The 21,715-nt window shown below is 41.7% G+C and overlaps 1 protein-coding gene across 1 annotated transcript; it reads left to right on the top strand.

The window, feature by feature from the left end:
- The first annotated feature begins 18,104 nt into the window (after nt 1–18,104).
- LOC133563758 (endonuclease 8-like 1) lies at nt 18,105–19,478 on the top strand. The gene is made up of 6 exons (XM_061918051.1): nt 18,105–18,252; nt 18,321–18,405; nt 18,495–18,616; nt 18,693–18,720; nt 18,802–18,872; nt 18,937–19,478. The coding sequence occupies exons 2-6, from the start codon at nt 18,339–18,341 to the stop codon at nt 19,321–19,323; spliced, it is 675 nt and encodes a 224-aa protein (XP_061774035.1). The 5' UTR covers nt 18,105–18,252; nt 18,321–18,338; the 3' UTR covers nt 19,324–19,478.
- The last annotated feature ends 2,237 nt before the right edge of the window (nt 19,479–21,715 follow it).

Consider the following 21,715-nt stretch of genomic DNA (forward strand, 5'->3'; position numbering starts at 1 on the left):
GTCCATAGTGGATCTAACATAATAGTGTGAGAGTCCAGTCCATAGTGGATCTAACATAATAGTGAGAGTCCAGTCCATAGTGGATCTAACATAATAGTGTGAGAGTCCAGTCCATAATGGATCTAACATAATAGTGAGAGTCCATTCCATACTGGATCTAACATAATAGTGAGAGTCCAGTCCATAGTGGATCCAACATAATAGTGAGAGTCCAGTCCACAGTGGATCTAACATAATAGTCAGAGTCCAGTCCATAGTGGATCTAACATAATAGTGAGAGTCCAGTCCATAGTGGATCTAACATAATAGTGAGAGTCCAGTCCATAGTGGATCTAACATAATAGTGAGAGTCCAGTCCATAGTGGATCTAACATAATAGTGTGAGAGTCCAGTCCATAGTGGATCTAACATAATAGTGAGAGTCCAGACCATAGTGGATCTAACATAATAGTGTGAGAGTCCAGTCCATAGTGGATCTAACATAATAGTGTGAGAGTCCAGTCCATAGTGGATCTAACATAATAGTGCGAGTCCAGTCCATAGTGGATCTAACATAATAGTGTGAGAGTCCAGTCCATAGTGGATCTAACATAATAGTGAGAGTCCAGTCCATAGTGGATCTAACATAATAGTGTGAGAGTCCAGTCCATAGTGGATCTAACATAATAGTGTGAGAGTCCAGTCCATAGTGGATCTAACATAATAGTGAGAGGCCAGTCCATAGTGGATCTAACATAATAGTGAGAGTCCAGTCCATGGTGGATCTAACATAATAGTGTGAGAGTCCAGTCCATAGTGGATCTAACATAATAGTGAGAGTCCAGTCCATAGTAGATCCAACATAATAGTGAGAGTCCAGTCCACAGTGGATCTAACATAATAGTGAGAGTCCAGTCTATAGTGGATCTAACATAATAGTGAGAGTCCAGTCCTTAGTGGATCTAACATATTTGTGTGAGAGTCCAGTCCATAGTGGATCTAACATAATAGTGAGAGTCCAGTCCATAGTGGATCTAACATAATAGTGTGAGAGTCCAGTCCATAGTGGATCTAACATAATAGTGTGAGAGTCCAGTCCATAGTGGATCTAACATAATAGTGAGAGTCCAGTCCATAGTGGATCTAACATAATAGTGTGAGAGTCCAGTCCATAGTGGATCTAACATAATAGTGAGAGTCCAGTCCATAGTGGATCTAACATAATAGTGTGAGAGTCCAGTCCATAGTGGATCTAACATAATAGTGTGAGAGTCCAGTCCATAGTGGATCTAACATAATAGTGTGAGAGGCCAGTCCATAGTGGATCTAACATAATAGTGTGAGAGTCCAGTCCATAATGGATCTAACATAATAGTGAGAGTCCATTCCATACTGGATCTAACATAATAGTGAGAGTCCAGTCCATGGTGGATCTAACATAATAGTGTGAGAGTCCAGTCCATAGTGGATCTAACATAATAGTGAGAGTCCAGTCCATAGTGGATCCAACATAATAGTGAGAGTCCAGTCCACAGTGGATCTAACATAATAGTCAGAGTCCAGTCCATAGTGGATCTAACATAATAGTGGGAGTCAAGTCCATAGTGGATCTAACATAATAGTGAGAGTCCAGTCCATAGTGGATCTAACATAATAGTGAGAGTCCAGTCCATAGTGGATCTAACATAATAGTGAGAGTCCAGTCCATAATGGATCTAACATAATAGTGAGAGTCCAGTCCATAGTGGATCTAACATAATAATAAGAGTCCAGTCCATAGTGGATCTAACATAATAGTGAGAGTCCAGTCCATAGTGGATCTAACATAATAGTGAGAGTCCAGTCCATAGGGGATCTAACATAATAGTGAGAGTCCAGTCCATAGTGGATCCAACATAATAGTGAGAGTCCAGTCCATAGTGGATCTAACATAATAGTGAGAGTCCAGTCTCCAGCAGCAAGAGCTATTCGGACTGGGAAAACTTCAGATGTTTTTAGACACATTTACTAGGATAATCCTGGGAAATCCCTTATCTTTCTATTGTGTTGCTAGTGTTTTAGTGAGATTAAATAGCACCTGATAGTCGGAGGGGTGTTTACACGGGTGTCTTGAGGCCAATGTCTCAGGGAAGTCGATGAAAGCTGCATGGGTGGCGCAAGCTCAGCTGATCTCCGGCAAGATGCGACTTTTTACCACAATTTTGTCACGGAAACCTGCCGGTTGACAAGTGGTCGGGATCCATGTTTGCTCGATCGCTCTGATCCATAGTAAAGCTTCACCTCCGTGAATTTTAAACAAGGAATCACCGTGTGTTTGTGTGGCTTCCCAACTCCATCTTTCTACTGTGACTTCTCCATTATTAATTGAACAAATTGCAAAAGATTCAGCAACACAGATGTCCAAAATATTGTGTAATTGCGCGATGAAAAGAGACGACTTTTAGCCGCAAATGGTGCTGCGCTAATATGTCCCCTGCAACCCGGGACGTCATCATACCGTGACGTTTTCAACAAGAAACTCCTCTGGAAATTTAAAATTGTAATTTAGTAAACTAAAGCGGCCGTATTGGCATGTGTTGCAATGTTAATATTTCATCATTGATATATAAACTATCAGACTGTGTGGTCGCTAGTAGTGGCTTTCAGTAGGCCTTTTTAGACACAGGTGTAAAACAGGGATGTGTCATCGCTCCAACACTATTCTCCATTTTTGTTGCTGCTATCCTCCATCTCACAAACATACATCTGCCCCAGGGAGTCGAAATAATGTACAGAACCGACGGTCAACTCCTCAACATCAACCGTTTCAGGGCCAAAGGTCAAACCACCACCATATCCATCATGGAGCTGCAGTATGCAGACGATAATGCCCTCGTAGTCCCCTCAGAAGAAGACCTGCAGTGCACTCTGTCTGCTTTTGCGAAGGCATACAAACAGCTTGGTCTTGCCATCAATATAAAGCAGGGGTGCCCACACTTTTTCTGCAGGCGAGCTACTTTTCAATTGACCAACTCGAGGGGATCTACCTCATTTATATATGTCATTTATATTTATTTATTTATGAAAGAGACATTTTTGTCAACAAGTTAAATGTGTTTAATGATAATACAAGCATGTGTAACACATATAGATGTCTTTCTTTCACAAAGACAAGAATATAAGTTGGTGTATTACCTGATTCTGATGACTTGCATTGATTGGAATCAGACAGTAATGATGATAACGCCCACATTTTCAAATGGAGGAGAGTTGTCCTTTCTGTACAATACCACATGAAAGTGGTTGGTTTTTGGCATCTAATTAATCCAGCTTCCATACACTTTACAAGAAAAACATTGGCGGCAAATTCCGTAGCTTGCTTGATTGACATTCACGGCACCCGAGGGTCTTGTGAGATGAAGCTGGCTGCTGCCAGTTCATTATTATGAAAAAATGACAGAGAGGAAGGCGAGAAACACTTTTTATTTCAACAGACTTTCGCGCCGTCCCTTCCGTCAAAACTCTAAAGGCCGACTGCACATTTCCTATCTTCACAATAAAAGCCCTGCTTCATGCTGCCTGCGCTAACAAAATAAGAGTCTCGGAAAGCTGGCGTGCACAAGTGATGTGCACGCCAGCTTTCTGAGGGATCGCTTGTGCACGCCAGTTTTCCGAGACTCTGTATGCAATATATGATAGGGTCTATATCATACATTACACATCATATATCACACATCATATATCACACATCATGTATCACACATCATACATTACACATCATGTATCACACATCATGTATCACACATCATGTATCAAAAAATCATATATCACACATCATACATCACACATCATGTATCATACATCATATATCACACATCATGTATCACACATCATACATTACACATCATATATCACACATCATATATCACACATGTATCACACATCATGTATCACACATCATGTATCACACATCATGTATCAAAAAATCATATATCACACATCATACATCACACATCATGTATCACACATCATGTATCACACATCATATATCACACATCATGTATCACACATCATGTATCACACATCATGTATCACACATCATGTATCACACATCATATATCACACATCATATATCACACATCATGTATCACACATCATGTATCACACATCATTTATCACACATCATGTATCACACATCATATATCACACATCATGTATCACACATCATATTCACACATCGTATCACACATCATGTATCACACATCATGTATCAAACATCAAGTATCACACATCATATATCACACATCATATTCACACATCGTATCACACATCATGTATCACACATCATGTATCAAACATCAAGTATCACACATCATATATCACACATCATGTATCACACATCATACATAACACATCATGTATCACACATCATGTATCACACATCATGTATCACACATCATGTATCACACATCATACATCACACATCATGTATCACACATCATATATCACACATCATGTATCACACATCATGTATCACACATCATATATCACACATCATGTATCACACATTATGTATCACACATCATGTATCACACATCATACATTACACATCATGTATCACACATCATATATCACACATCATGTATCACACATTACGTATCACACATCATGTATCACACATCATATATCACACATCATGTATCACACATTATGTATCACACATCATGTATCACACATCATACATCACACATCATGTATCACACATCATATACCACACATCATGTATCACACATTACGTATCACACATCATGTATCACACATCATATATCACACATCATGTATCACACATTATGTATCACACATCATGTATCACACATCATATATCACACATCATGTATCACACATTATGTATCACACATCATGTATCACACATCATACATAACACATCATGTATCACACATCATGTATCACACATCATACATTACACATGTATCACACATTACGTATCACACATCATGTATCACACATCATATATCACACATCATGTATCACACATTATGTATCACACATTATGTATCACACATCATACATAACACATCATATATCACACATCATGTATCACACATTACGTATCACACATCATGTATCACACATGATATATCACACATCATGTATCACACATCATACATTACACATGTATCACACATCATTTATCACACATCATGTATCACACATCATGTATCACACATCATGTATCACACATCATGTATCACACATCATATATCACACATCATATATCATGTATGACCACATGGTGGCGATAGAGCGCAGTGGGCGAACTGCAGATGGGAACTACTTCAACATGAGAGGAATAAACATCAAACATCTTGTGGACTCAATTGATGACTTGTTTATTGCTGCAGACAAGCTGGCAGGTATGACAACAACAGGTATGTCACACCTGAGAGACATGGCACACACCAACAACAGGTATGTCACACCTGAGAGACATGGCACACCAACAACAGGTATGTCACACCTGAGAGACATGGCACACACCAACAACAGGTATGTCACACCTGAGAGACATGGCACACACCAACAACAGGTATGTCACACCTGAGAGACATGGCACACACCAACAACAGGTATGTCACACCTGAGAGACATGGCACACCAACAACAGGTATGTAACATTCGTATTTTGATCCAGATCATGAAGCAGTAGAACCCAAAATGCTCAATGGTTAAGACTGCTGCCTCTCACACAGTACTACTGGGTTCAAATCCACAAGATGGGAGGTCTTGTTTTTTGTTTCATCTCTATCATTGTTAAATGATTGCATTTGTATATGAGTGAAAATCATGTCTTGATGGAACCAGGATACCTCAATGGTCAACACTGTGAGCTTCAAATACGGGGGTACTGGGTTTGAATCCCAACTGGTTTGATATGTAACTTCAGTTCAAAATTGAGCTCCACCTCAATCGTATTTTACTGGGACAGATGTCACGATTCCATTAATGAATGAGCCAGACTACACTTCCAGCAAGACTCAGGATAGCTCAATGGTTAAGACTGCTACCTCTCATGCAGAACTACTGAGTTCAAATCCGTCGTTGGGAGGCGCTGGTATCTTGTTTTACCTTGATCATAGTTCACTGATTACATTTGTATATGAGTGAAAAACAAGTCTTAGTAGGACCTGTGATAGCTCAATGGTTAAGGCTGCTGCCTCTCACACAGTACTACTGGGTTCAAATCCACAAGATGGGAGGTTTTGTTTTTTGTTTCATCTCTATCATTGTTAAATGATTGCATTTGTATATGAGTGAAAATCATGTCTTGATGGAACCCAGAATACCTCAATGGTCAACACTGTGAGCTTCAAATATGGGGGTACTGGGTTTGAATCCCAATTGGTTTGATATGTAACTTCAGTTCAAAATTGAGCTCCACCTCAATCGTAGTTTACTGGGACAGATGTCACGATTCCATTAATGAATGAGCCAGACTACACTTAAAACAAGACTCAGGGTAGCTCAATGGTTAAGACTGCTGCCTCTCATGCAGAACTACTGGGTTCAAATCCATTGTTAGGAGGCGTTAGTTTATTGTTTTGCCTTGATCATAGTTCACTGATTACATTTGTATATGAGTGAAAAACAATACTTGGTGGGACCTGGGATAGCTCAATGGTTAAGACTGCTACCTCACACGCAGTACTACTGGGTTCAAATCCACATCCGGGAAGTTCTTGTTCTTTGTTTTGCTTGATCATAGTTCACTGATTACATTTGTATATGAGCGAAAACCAAAAATTTGTTGGGACCCAGGATAGCTCAATGGTCAACACTGTGGGCTCCTAATACAGGAGTAGTGAGTTCAAATCCCATACATGGAATCAGTAATTTGGCAGTATGGCGTCAAGACGACATACATTGTGGGCTGTTTCTTCTCCCCCACACAGAGTAATGTTATGTGCTAGTTGTTTGACTAACATATAGTTGAAAAATTAAGTCAACACTAAAGATAATAATAATCCAAAATAAATTGTCAAATAGTCAATGATGACACCTCAGGGGTTACCTGTGTGTGTGTGAGAATGAGTGTGCGTGTGTGCGAGTGAGCGTAACTCCTGAGGTGGGTGGGAATAGGATAAATAAAGAGCGTTGACCAATGAGCTCTCCTGGGTACAAATAAAATAAAATAGGTTAATTGTAATTGGATAAAAGTAAATTAAATTATTATTTTAACATTACATGAGAGAAATGACACAGTTACAATATTTGTCAACTTGCAGCCTCCAGCTGATCTTTTAAATTACACATCGACCCAAGCAGGAGTCGAACCCCACACTCTTCAACCTGCGTCAATAGTCTTAACCACTGGGCTATCCTGGGTCTTGTTGAGACAATTTTTTTTCATACACAAATGTAATCGAGGACTGTGGCCCAGTAAAGTTTGATGAGATAGAACAAAATACACTCAACCTGAGTGGGATTTGAACCCGGTAGTTTTCATTCCGAGTCAGATGACTTAACCCCTGGTCTATCCTGGGTCTTGTGAAGAAAAGATTGTTTTCTATACACAAATGTTATCGAGGACTCCTGGCTCAGTAAAGTATGACAAGCTTAAACAAAATTTTGTCAACATGAGTGGGATTCGAACCCAGTACCTGTCATTCAGAGTCAGGAGTCTTAACCACAGGGCTATCCTGGGTCTTGATCAGATATTTTTTTTTCATACACAAATGTAATCGAGGACTGATGGCCCAGTAAAGTTTGATGAGGTAGAACAAAATACGGTCAACCTGAGTGGGACTTGAACCCAGTACTTTTCATTCCGAGTCAGATGTCTTAACACCTGGTCTATCCTGGGTCTTGTGAAGAGAAGATTGTGTTCTATACGCAAATGTAATCGAGGACTCCTGGCTCAGTAAAGTATGATAAGCTTAAACTAAATTTTGTCAACATGAGTGGGATTTGAACCCAGTACCTGTCATTCAGAGTCAGCGGTCTTAACCACTGAGCTATCCCTGGTCCTGTGAGAGATGGATTTATTTCCATACACAAATGTTATCTACGACCCCTGACTCACTGAAGTAAGATGAGGTGGAAAAAAATACTGCCGACCGGAGTGGGGTTTGAACTCTGTACAATTTGTTCTCATGCAACAGTCTTAACCACTGGGCTACTTTCAGTCTTGTAAAGGTAGGATTTTAGTCCATACACAAATGTAATCAACGACTCCCGGCCTTAGTAAAGTATGATGAGGTAAAAAAAAAATACTATCAACCAGAGTGGGTTTGGAACTCAGTACTTTTCATTCAAAGTCAGCAGTCTTAACCCCTAGTCTACCCTGGGTCTTGTGACAATAAGATTGTGTTCCATACATAAATGTTATCGAGGACTCCTGGCTCTGTAAAGTATAATGAAGTTGGGAATGGGTGAAAAAAATAGAAGATTAAAATAAATTAAAATATACTGAAAAAAATGGTCTAAGCCTGGGCCCTGGAGAAGGGGTCCAGACTTAGGCCAAGGGAAAAAATAACAACTTATAGCCATAGTACACATCCCTCTCACATGTGTGTAAGAGGTAAACATCAAAGAAGACAAAGGACATTAAAGACATTAAAGCAGCGGCTACAAGCAGACACTTCTACATACAGCTATGAATAACAACTAAAAGAAACATATACACTGTGGTGGCCTCTGCGGTGTTCCACGCCATCGTCCACTGGGGTGGAGGGAGCATGGCCAGAGATAGGAGCAGACCCAACAAAGTAACCAAGAGAACTGACTCCACTCTCAGCCGCCAACCAACTCTTGGCCAGTGTCCAGTCCGCATGGATGAGCGAGGATACGTCCAAGGAGACTGAGGTGTCTGACACCTGCTCACCCAGCCAAGACACCGCGAAGCCTCTCCGTCCCAGCGCTCAGAGCTAGCTCCGCAGCCCTGTCCCCTCATCCACATCTCCTCCAGTCCCTCCAAACCGACTCCGGTGTGGCAGAGACCCAGCAGCTGGTCTCCATGGTCAAAAGGCTCCCGGGAGGCAGATCCAGAATAGACTACAGACTGTGGTGAAGTAGGCCGGCTACGTCGCTTGAAGAAACTTAGAATTTTGGGTTGTGTTTTCCGCTCCATATATACGATAAATATCTCAATAGATTTTAGGTTCAAAGAACTATGAAGTTGTTGCAGGTATGACCACATGGTGGCGATAGTTTCAAAGAACTATGAAGTTGTTGCAGGTATGACCACATGGTGGCGATAGTTTCAACAAACTATGAAGTTGTTGCAGGTATGACCACATGGTGGCGATAGTTTTAAAGAACTATGAAGTTGTTGCAGATATGACCACATGGTGGCGATAGTTTCAACAAACTATGAAGTTGTTGCAGGTGTGACCACATGGTGGCGATAGTTTCAAAGAACTATGAAGTTGTTGCAGATATGACCACATGGTGGCGATAGTTTCAACAAACTATGAAGTTGTTGCAGGTATGACCACATGGTGGCGATAGTTTCAAAGAACTATGAAGTTGTTGCAGGTATGACCACATGGTGGCGATAGTTTCAAAGAACTATGGAGTTGTTGCAGGTATGACCACATGGTGGCGATAGTTTCAAAGAACTATGAAGTTATTGCAGGTATGACCACATGGTGGCGATAGTTTCAAAGAACTATGAAGTTGTTGCAGGTATGACCACGTGGTGGCGATAGTTTCAAAGAACTATGAAGTTGTTGCAGGTATGACCACGTGGTGGCGATAGTTTCAAAGAACTATGAAGTTGTTGCAGGTATGACCACGTGGTGGCGATAGTTTCAAAGAACTATGAAGTTGTTGCAGGTATGACCACGTGGTGGCGATAGTTTCAAAGAACTATGAAGTTGTTGCAGGTATGACCACGTGGTGGCGATAGTTTCAAAGAACTATGAAGTTGTTGCAGGTATGACCACGTGGTGGCGATAGTTTCAAAGAACTATGAAGTTGTTGCAGGTATGACCACGTGGTGGCGATAGCTTTAAAGAATTATGAAGTTGTTGCAGGTATGACCACATGGTGGCGATAGTTTCAACAAACTATGAAGTTGTTGCAGGTATGACCACATGGTGGCGATAGTTTTAAAGAACTATGAAGTTGTTGCAGATATGACCACATGGTGGCGATAGTTTCAACAAACTATGAAGTTGTTGCAGGTGTGACCACATGGTGGCGATAGTTTCAAAGAACTATGAAGTTGTTGCAGATATGACCACATGGTGGCGATAGTTTCAACAAACTATGAAGTTGTTGCAGGTATGACCACATGGTGGCGATAGTTTCAAAGAACTATGAAGTTGTTGCAGGTATGACCACATGGTGGCGATAGTTTCAAAGAACTATGAAGTTGTTGCAGGTATGACAACGTGGTGGCGATAGTTTCAAAGAACTATGAAGTTGTTGCAGGTATGACCACATGGTGGCGATAGTTTCAAAGAACTATGAAGTTGTTGCAGGTAGGACCACGTGGTGGCGATAGTTTCAAAGAACTATGAAGTTGTTGCAGGTATGACCACATGGTGGCGATAGTTTCAAAGAACTATGAAGTTGTTGCAGGTATGACCACATGGTGGCGATAGTTTCAAAGAACTATGAAGTTGTTGCAGGTATGACCACATGGTGGCGATAGTTTCAAAGAACTATGAAGTTGTTGCAGGTATGACCACGTGGTGGCGATAGTTTCAAAGAACTATGAAGTTTTTGCAGGTATGACCACATGATGGCGATAGTTTCAACAAACTATGAAGTTGTTGCAGGTATGACCACATGGTGGCGATAGTTTCAAAGAACTATGAAGTTGTTGCAGGTATGACCACATGGTGACGATAGTTTCAACAAACTATGAAGTTGTTGCAGGTATGACCACATGGTGGCGATAGTTTCAACAAACTATGAAGTTGTTGCAGGTATGACAACGTTGTGGCGATAGTTTCAAAGAACTATGAAGTTGTTGCAGGTATGACCACATGGTGGCGATAGTTTCAAAGAACTATGAAGTTGTTGCAGGTATGACCACGTGGTGGCGATAGTTTCAACAAACTATGAAGTTGTTGCAGGTATGACCACATGGTGGCGATAGTTTCAAAGAACTATGAAGTTGTTGCAGGTATGACCACATGGTGGCGATAGTTTCAAAGAACTATGAAGTTGTTGCAGGTATGACCACATGGTGGCGATAGTTTCAAAGAACTATGAAGTTGTTGCAGGTATGACCACGTGGTGGCGATAGTTTCAAAGAACTATGAAGTTGTTGCACGTATGACCACATGGTGGCGATAGTTTCAAAGAACTATGAAGTTGTTGCAGGTATGACCACATGGTGGCGATAGTTTCAAAGAACTATGAAGTTGTTGCAGGTAGGACCACATGGTGGCGATAGTTTCAAAGAACTATGAAGGTGTTGCAGGTATGACCACGTGGTAGCGATAGTTTCAAAGAACTATGAAGTTGTTGCAGGTATGACCACATGGTGGCGATAGTTTCAAAGAACTATGAAGTTGTTGCAGGTATGACCACATGGTGGCGATAGTTTCAACGAACTATGAAGTTGTTGCAGGTATGACCACATGGTGGCGATAGTTTCAAAGAACTATGAAGTTGTTGCAGGTATGACCACGTGGTGGCGATAGTTTCAAAGAACTATGAAGTTGTTGCATCTATGACCACGTGGTGGTGATAGTTTCAAAGAACTATGAAGTTGTTGCGGGTATGACCACGTGGTGGCGATAGTTTCAAAGAACTATGAAGTTGTTGCAGGTATGACCACATGGTGGCGATAGTTTCAAAGAACTATGAAGTTATTGCAGGTATGACCACATGGTGGCGATAGTTTCAAAGAACTATGAAGTTGTTGCAGGTATGACCACATGGTGGCGATAGTTTCAAAGAACTATGAAGTTATTGCAGGTATGACCACATGGTGGCGATAGTTTCAAAGAACTATGAAGTTGTTGCAGGTATGACCACATGGTGGCGATAGTTTCAAAGAACTATGAAGTTGTTGCAGGTATGACCACATGGTGGCGATAGTTTCAAAGAACTATGAAGTGGTTGCAGGTATGACCACATGGTGGCGATAGTTTCAAAGAACTATGAAGTTGTTGCAGGTATGACCACATGGTGGCGATAGTTTCAAAGAACTATGAAGTTTTTGCAGGTATGACCACATGGTGGCGATAGTTTCAAAGAAATATGAAGTTGTTGCAGGTATGACCACATGGTGGCGATAGTATCAAAGAACTATGAAGTTGTTGCAGGTATGACCACATGGTGGCGATAGTATCAAAGAACTATGAAGTTGTTGCAGGTATGACCACATGGTGGCGATAGTTTCAAAGAAATCTGAAGTTGTTGCAGGTATGACCACATGGTGGCGATAGTTTCAAAGAACTATGAAGTTGTTGCAGGTATGACCACATGGTGGCGATAGTTTCAAAGAACTATGAAGTTATTGCAGGTATGACCACATGGTGGCGATAGTTTCAAAGAACTATGAAGTTGTTGCAGGTAGGACCACATGGTGGCGATAGTTTCAAAGAACTATGAAGTTGTTGCAGGTATGACCACATGGTGGCGATAGTTTCAAAGAACTATGAAGTTATTGCAGGTATGACCACATGGTGGCGATAGTTTCAAAGAACTATGAAGTTGTTGCAGGTATGACCACATGGTGGCGATAGTTTCAAAGAACTATGAAGTTATTGCAGGTATGACCACATGGTGGCGATAGTTTCAAAGAACTATGAAGTTGTTGCAGGTATGACCACATGGTGGCGATAGTTTCAAAGAAATATGAAGTTGTTGCAGGTATGACCACATGGTGGCGATAGTTTCAAAGAAATCTGAAGTTGTTGCAGGTATGACCACATGGTGGCGATAGTTTCAAAGAACTATGAAGTTGTTGCAGGTATGACCACATGGTGGCGATAGAGCACAGTGGGCGAACTGCAGATGGGAATTACTTCAACATGAGACGAATAAACATCAAACATCTTGTGGACTCAATTGATGACTTGTTTATTGCTGCAGACAAGCTGGCAGGTATGACAACAACAGGTATGTCACACCTGAGAGACATGGCACACACCAACAACAGGTATGTCACACCTGAGAGACATGGCACACACCAACAACAGGTATGTCACACCTGAGAGACATGGCACACACCAACTACTCAACAACAGGTATGTAACATTCGTATTTTGATCCAGATCATGAAGCAGTAGAACCCAAATTGCTCAATGGTTAAGGCTGCTGCCTCTCACACAGTACTACTGGGTTCAAATCCACAAGATGGGAGGTCTTGTTTTTTTGTTTCATCTCTATCATTGTTAAATGATTGCATTTTTATATGAGTGAAAATCATGTCTTGATGGAACCCGGGATACCTCAATGGTCAACAATGTGAGCTTCAAATACGGGGGTACTGGGTTTGAATCCCAATTGGTTTGATATGTAACTTCAGTTCAAAATTGAGCTCCACTTCAATCGTAGTTTACTGGGACAGATGTCACGATTCCATTAATGAATGAGCCAGACTACACTTCCAGCAAGACTCAGGATAGCAAAATGGTTAAGACTGCTACCTCTCATGCAGAACTACTGGGTTCAAATCCATCGTTGGGAGGCGCTGGTTTCTTGTTTTGCCTTGATCATAGTTCACTGATTACATTTGTATATGAGTGAAAAACAAATCTTAGTAGGACCTGTGATAGCTCAATGGTTAAGACTGCTGCCTCTCACACAGTACTACTGGGTTCAGATCCACAAGAATCGAGGTTTTGTTTTTTGTTTCATCTCTATCATTGTTAAATGATTGCATTTGTATATGAGTGAAAATCGTGTCTTGATGGAACCCAGGATACCTCAATGGTCAACACTGTGAGCTTCAAATATGGGGGTACTGGGTTTGAATCCCAATTGGTTTGATATGTAACTTCAGTTCAAAATTGAGCTGCACCTCAATCGTAGTTTACTGGGACAGATGTCACGATTCCATTAATGAATGAGCCAGACAACACCTACAACAAGACTCAGGATAGCTCAATGGTTAAGACTGCTGCCTCTCATGCAGAACTACTGGGTTCAAATCCATTGTTAGGAGGCATTAGTTTATTGTTTGCCTTGATCATAGTTCACTGATTACATTTGTATATGAGTGAAAAACAATACTTGGTGGGACCTGGGATAGCTCAATGGTTAAGACTGCTACCTCACACGCAGTACTACTGGGTTCAAATCCACATCCGGGAAGTTCTTGTTCTTTGTTTTGCCTGATCATAGTTCACTGATAGCATTTGTATATGAGCGAAAACCAAACTTTGTTGGGACCCAGGATAGCTCAATGGTCAACACTGTGGGCTCCTAATACAGGAGTAGTGAGTTCAAATCCCATACATGGAATCAGTAATTTGGCAGTATGGCGTCAAGACGACATACATTGTGGGCTGTTTCTTCTCCCCCACACAGAGTAATGTTATGTGCTAGTTGTTTGACTAACATATAGTTGAAAAATTAAGTCAACACTAAAGATAATAATAATCCAAAATAAATTGTCAAATAGTCAATGATGACACCTCAGGGGTTACCTGTGTGTGTGTGTGTGTGTGTGTGTGTGTGAGAATGAGTGTGCGTGTGTGTGTGTAGGAGTGTGTGCGAGTGAGCGTAACTCCTGAGGTGGGTGGGAATAGGATAAATAAAGAGCGTTGACCAATGAGCTCTCCTGGGTACAAATAAAATAAAATAGGTTAATTGTAATTGGATAAAAAAAAAGTAAATTAAATTATTATTTTAACATTACATGAGAGAAATGACACAGTTACAATATTTGTCAACTTGCAGCCTCCAGCTGATCTTTTAAATTACACATCGACCCAAGCAGGAGTCGAACCCCACACTCTTCAACCTGAGTCAATAGTCTTAACCACTGGGCTATCCTGGGTCTTGATGAGACAATTTTTTTTCATACACAAATGTAATCGAGGACTGTGGCCCAGTAAAGTTTGATGAGATAGAACAAAATACACTCAACCTGAGTGGGATTTGAACCCGGTAGTTTTCATTCCGAGTCAGATGTCTTAACCCCTGGTCTATCCTGGGTCTTGTGAAGAGAAGATTGTTTTCTATACACAAATGTTATCGAGGACTCCTGGCTCAGTAAAGTATGACAAGCTTAAACAAAATGTTGTCAACATGAGTGGGATTCGAACCCAGTACCTGTCATTCAGAGTCAGGAGTCTTAACCACTGGGCTATCCTGGGTCTTGATCAGATACTTTTTTTTTCATACACAAATGTAATCGAGGACTGATGGCCCAGTAAAGTTTGATGAGGTAGAACAAAATACGGTCAACCTGAGTGGGACTTGAACCCAGTACTTTTCATTCCGAGTCAGATGTCTTAACACCTGGTCTATCCTGGGTCTTGTGAAGAGGAGATTGTGTTCTATACACAAATGTAATCGAGGACTCCTGGCTCAGTAAAGTATGATAAGCTTAAACTAAATTTTGTCAACATGAGTGGGATTTGAACCCAATACCTGTAATTCAGAGTCAGCGGTCTTAACCACTGAGCTATCCCTGGTCCTGTGATAGATGGATTTATTTCCATACACAAATGTTATCTACGACCCCTGACTCACTGAAGTAAGATGAGGTGGAAAAAATACTGCCGACCGGAGTAGGGTTTGAACTCTGTACAATTTGTTCTCATGCAACAGTCTTAACCACTGGGCTACTTTCAGTCTTGTAAAGGTAGGATTTTAGTCCATACACAAATGTAATCAACGACTCCCGGCCTTAGTAAAGTATGATGAGGTAAAAAAAAAATACTATCAACCAGAGTGGGTTTGGAACTCAGTACTTTTCATTCAAAGTCTGCAGTCTTAACCCCTAGTCTACCCTGGGTCTTGTGACAATAAGATTGTGTTCCATACATAAATGTTATCGAGGACTCCTGGCTCTGTAAAGTATAATGAAGTTGGGAATGGGTGAAAAAAATAGAAGATTAAAATAAAATAAAATATACTGAAAAAAATGGTCTAAGCCTGGGCCCTGGAGAAGGGGTCCAGACTTAGGCCAAGGGAAAAAATAACAACTTATAGCCATAGTACACATCCCTCTCACATGTGTGTAAGAGGTAAACATCAAAGAAGACAAAGGTCATTAAAGACATTAAAGCAGCGGCTACAACCAGACACTTCTACATACAGCTATGAATAACAACTAAAAGAAACATATACACTGTGGTGGCCTCTGCGGTGTTCCACGCCATCGTCCACTGGGGTGGAGGGAGCATGGCCAGAAACAGGAGCAGACCCAACAAAGCAACCAAGAGAACTGACTCCACTCTCAGCCCCCAACCAACTCTTGGCCAGTTTCCAGTCCGCATGGATGAGCGAGGATACGTCCAAGGAGACTGAGGTGTCTGACACCTGCTCACCCAGCCAAGACACCGCGAAGCCTCTCCGTCCCAGCGCTCAGAGCTAGCTCCGCAGCCCTGTCCCCTCATCCGCATCTCCTCCAGTCCCTCCAAACCGACTCCGGTGTGGCAGAGACCCAGCAGCTGGTCTCCATGGTCAAAAGGCTCCCGGGAGGCAGATCCAGAATAGACTACAGACTGTGGTGAAGTAGGCCGGCTACGTCGCTTGAAGAAACTTAGAATTTTGGGTTGTGTTTTCCGCTCCATATATACGATAAATATCTCAATAGATTTTAGGTTCAAAGAACTATGAAGTTGTTGCAGGTATGACCACATGGTGGCGATAGTTTCAAAGAACTATGAAGTTGTTGCAGGTATGACCACATGGTGGCGATAGCTTTAAAGAACTATGAAGTTGTTGCAGGTATGACCACATGGTGGCGATAGTTTCAACAAACTATGAAGTTGTTGCAGGTATGACCACATGGTGGCGATAGTTTTAAAGAACTATGAAGTTGTTGCAGATATGACCACATGGTGGCGATAGTTTCAACAAACTATGAAGTTGTTGCAGGTGTGACCACATGGTGGCGATAGTTTCAAAGAACTATGAAGTTGTTGCAGATATGACCACATGGTGGCGATAGTTTCAACAAACTATGAAGTTGTTGCAGGTATGACCACATGGTGGCGATAGTTTCAAAGAACTATGAAGTTGTTGCAGGTATGACCACATGGTGGCGATAGTTTCAAAGAACTATGAAGTTGTTGCAGGTATGACAACGTGGTGGCGATAGTTTCAAAGAACTATGAAGTTGTTGCAGGTATGACCACATGGTGGCGATAGTTTCAAAGAACTATGAAGTTGTTGCAGGTATGACCACGTGGTGGCGATAGTTTCAAAGAACTATGAAGTTGTTGCAGGTATGACCACGTGGTGGCGATAGTTTCAAAGAACTATGAAGTTGTTGCAGGTATGACCACATGGTGGCGATAGTTTCAAAGAACTATGAAGTTGTTGCAGGTATGACCACATGGTGGCGATAGTTTCAAAGAACTATGAAGTTGTTGCAGGTATGACCACATGGTGGCGATAGTTTCAAAGAACTATGAAGTTGTTGCAGGTATGACCACGTGGTGGCGATAGTTTCAAAGAACTATGAAGTTGTTGCAGGTATGACCACGTGGTGGTGATAGTTTCAAAGAACTATGAAGTTGTTGCAGGTATGACCACATGGTGGCGATAGTTTCAAAGAACTATGAAGTTGTTGCAGGTATGACCACATGGTGGTGATAGTTTCAAAGAACTATGAAGTTGTTGCAGGTATGACCACGTGGTGGCGATAGTTTCAAAGAACTATGAAGTTGTTGCAGGTATGACCACGTGGTGGCGATAGTTTCAAAGAACTATGAAGTTGTTGCAGGTATGACAACGTGGTGGCGATAGTTTCAAAGAACTGTGAAGTTGTTGCAGGTATGACCACATGGTGGCGATAGTTTCAAAGAACTATGAAGTTGTTGCAGGTATGACCACATGGTGGCGATAGTTTCAAAGAACTATGAAGTTGTTGCAGGTATGACCACGTGGTGGCGATAGTTTCAAAGAACTATGAAGTTGTTGCAGGTATGACCACGTGGTGGCGATAGTTTCAAAGAACTATGAAGTTGTTGCAGGTATGACCACGTGGTGGCGATAGTTTCAAAGAACTATGAAGTTGTTGCAGGTATTCCACCCTTTGGGCCTGCCCGGACTGTGCTGGAAGGCCTCGAGTCAGAGGATGCGTGTGAAGACAAGAAAGCTGTAAAAAAGGAGATCCATAACAAAAAGGTCAAATAAGTACAAACAAGTATTTTACCTCGATTATTAACAGTTTGGTTTTGCCCAAAAATGTTAAGGGAGCCAAAAAGGACAAAATGGAAGAGGAGAATACAGACCTGCTCAGACTTTGCCACACAGTACCGCTGGAGGTGGTGAACTTAGGTAAGAATCCATATTTCAAGGTTGATCGGGGGGGGGGGAAGACAACGACACAAAGGTGCTCCTCTTATTTCGACTTTTTGTTTATGGAGGTGGGAAAAGTTACGATCCAGAGAAGAAAGACTACCCAGGTTTTGAGGCCTGGTTGCAGTGTTACTATGTGGATGGAATGAAGTCTGTACGCGACCACAATGGCAGGACTATGTGGTTCAAAGTATGCAAACACATTTTCATACGTAACAACTATATTTGTAGCATGTATTGACTAATATAAAATGGTGTCATTTCAGGGCGATCCAGGTCCTATGGCTCCTAAAGGTAAACGCCAGAAAAAATAGTTGAGATACCATTACACATAAGAGAAAGCTTAGTGTGTCTTTATCTTTTCTCACACACCAGAATCAAAGTCTCCAAAGGCCAAAAAGAGAAAAGATACAGATGCAGACCATGATTACCCCCGCAAGAAAAAGGTATATTCAGTAGGTAATCACCACCAGCACATAGAAATCTAACCCCATTGTGGCTGTACTTCAGGTGTCCAGGAAACACAACTCTGACAGCACAGTGAAGAAAAAAGCAGCCAAAAAGCCCACAAAAGCAGCAAAGGAAGAAGAAAATGGACCTCAAGAAGAAGCCACACCCAGAAGAAGATCAGCAAACACACCTCAGCAAGAACCGAAATCCACGTCAGGCAGGAGGAAAAAAAACAATACAGAGCCGGCTGCAGGTCTGATTCTAATAATACTCCCATTTTCTGAAAATATTAAGAGCCTGATCTTTGAGGATCCAATTCCCACACACTTATCTGTGTGCGCAAACTATAAAATTGCATGTACTGTTGGTGGACGTGTTGTATGTGATCTACTTTGTGCAATTGATAGCTGCAAAAGTGGCGCAGATCACCCTATTTTTGTGTACTAGAAGCATTATGTGCCCTTGGAAACACTTCTTTCCCTCTACATTCATGTTATTATGCTCTCCACACTGGAGGGGGGCTTATATTAGATTATAGCACATATCGATCATCTAACACCTTTTCTGCAATATAGAATCACAATATGTATACTATTTGCAGCAGGGATGATCAAACTGCATATTGCAAGACATTTTTTTAGGAGTTATACTAAATACAAAAAAAAAAAAAAACGCAACGCTTTTGTTCTTGTTCCCAATTTAAATGAACTCAAAGATCGAAAACTTTGACTATAAACACAAAATACCTGTTCCTCTCAAATATTGTTCACAAATCTGTATACATTTGTTAGTCAGCATTTTTTCTTTGCCAAGATAATCCATCCCACCTGACAGGTGTGCCTTGAGCTGTCCAAAATAAAAGGCCACTGTGAAATGTGCAGTTTTATCACACAACACAATGCTTCAGATGTCGCAAGTTTCGAGGGAGCGTGCAGTAGGCATGCTGACTGCAGCAATGTCCACCAGAGCTGTTGCCCGTCAATTAAATGTTTATTTCTCCACCATAAGAATATAATAGAATAGAAAGTACTTTATTGATCCCTGGGGGAAATTCAGCACCACAGTTCGCTCACAATAAACAATGATAATAATAAATAATATAATATATATGAATAATATAAATATATTCTACATTTAAGTGCAGTCAAGGAACATATGCATTATACAGTCTGATGGCTGTCGGTGTGAAGGACCTCCGGTGTTGTTCCGTGTTGCATTTAGGGAGTCTGAGCCTTCCACTGAACGTGCTCATTCTCTCTGCAAGGTCCGAGTGTAGTGGGTGGGAGGTGTTGTCCATAATGGCTAGGAGTTTTGCTAGACTTCTCCTCTCTGACACCACCGCCAGAGAGTCCAGCTCCACTCCCATCTCGTTACTGGCCTTCTCTACCAACTTGTCCAGTCTGTTTGCGTCCCTCACTCTCAGCCCGCTGCCCCAGCAGGCCACGGCGTACAAGAGGGCGCTCGCCACCACCGACTCGTAGAACATCTTCAACATCTTTGTACAGATGTTGAAGGATCCTAGCCTCCAAAGGAAATATAGATTCGGCTCTGTCCTTTCTTGTAGAGGGCCTCAATTTGTTTTGGCCCATTCAGCTTGTTGTCCATGTGTACTCCGAGGTATTTATAATCCTCAAACATGTCCACATCCACCCCCTTGATGGAAACAGGGGTCACTGAAGTACTCCTCCTCCTTCCCAGGTCCACAACCAGCTCCTTGGTCTCCGTAACATTGAGCTGGAGGTGGTTCTTTCCACACCATGTGACAAAGTCCTCCACCAGTGTCCTGTATTCCTCGTCATCACCATCCTCAATACACCCCACTATCGCAGAGTCATCAGAAAACTTCTGAAGGTGGCAGGACTCTGACTGATAGTGGAAATGGGTGGTGTAAATGGTGAAGAGGAAGGGGGAAGAGTACTGTAGCCTCCGGGGCCCCGGTGTTGCCGACCAGCCTGTCAGACACACAGTCCTGCAGTCGCACATACTGTGGCCTGTCAGTCAGGTAATCTACAACCCAGGACACCAAGGGGGCCTCCACCTGCATCTTCTCCAACTTCACACCCAGTAGCCCAGGCCGTTTAGTATAAGCCGCCTCCAAAGGTGTTTCAGAGAATTTGGCAATACATCCAACTGGCCTCACAGCCGCAGACCATATGTAACCACACAAGCCATGATTGGCTGAGACCTGCCACCCGGACAGCTGCTGCAACAATTGGTTTGCTTAACCATAGCATTTCTGCACAAACTGTAAGAAACTACCATGAATTGATTAACGTGGACCCCGACTTAAACAAGTTGAAAAACGTATTGGGGTGTTACCAATTAGTGGTCAATTGTACGGAATATGTACTGAACTGTGCAATCTACTAATAAAAGTATCAATCAATCAATCTGTCTCAGGAAAGCTCATCTGCATGCTCGTGGTCCTCATTGGGGTCTCGACCTAGCTGCAGTTTGTCTTCTTAACCAACTTGAGTGGGTAAATGCTCACACTCAATGGCGTCTGGCACAATACAGAGGTTTTGGTATGTTATTATTGACAGCGAACCCATGTGCATTTTATTGATGGCATTTTCCATGCGCAGAGATACCATGACGAGACCCTGAGCCCCATTGTTGTACTAATCACCCGAGGCCATCACCTTTATAAATAACATTTACTAACTCATGTTGCAAGGATCTGGAAGCTAAAAACATCCCAGTTCTTGCATCACCAGCATACTCACCGGACATGTCACCCAGTAAGCATGTTTGAGATAATGTGGATCGGCATACAACAGTGTGTTACAGTTCTTGTCATAATCTCCCTAATAAAGCCAAACTGCACATTTCAGAGTGG

Source organism: Nerophis ophidion, linkage group LG12 (assembly GCF_033978795.1).
Source record: "Nerophis ophidion isolate RoL-2023_Sa linkage group LG12, RoL_Noph_v1.0, whole genome shotgun sequence".
Lineage (NCBI taxonomy): Eukaryota > Metazoa > Chordata > Actinopteri > Syngnathiformes > Syngnathidae > Nerophis > Nerophis ophidion.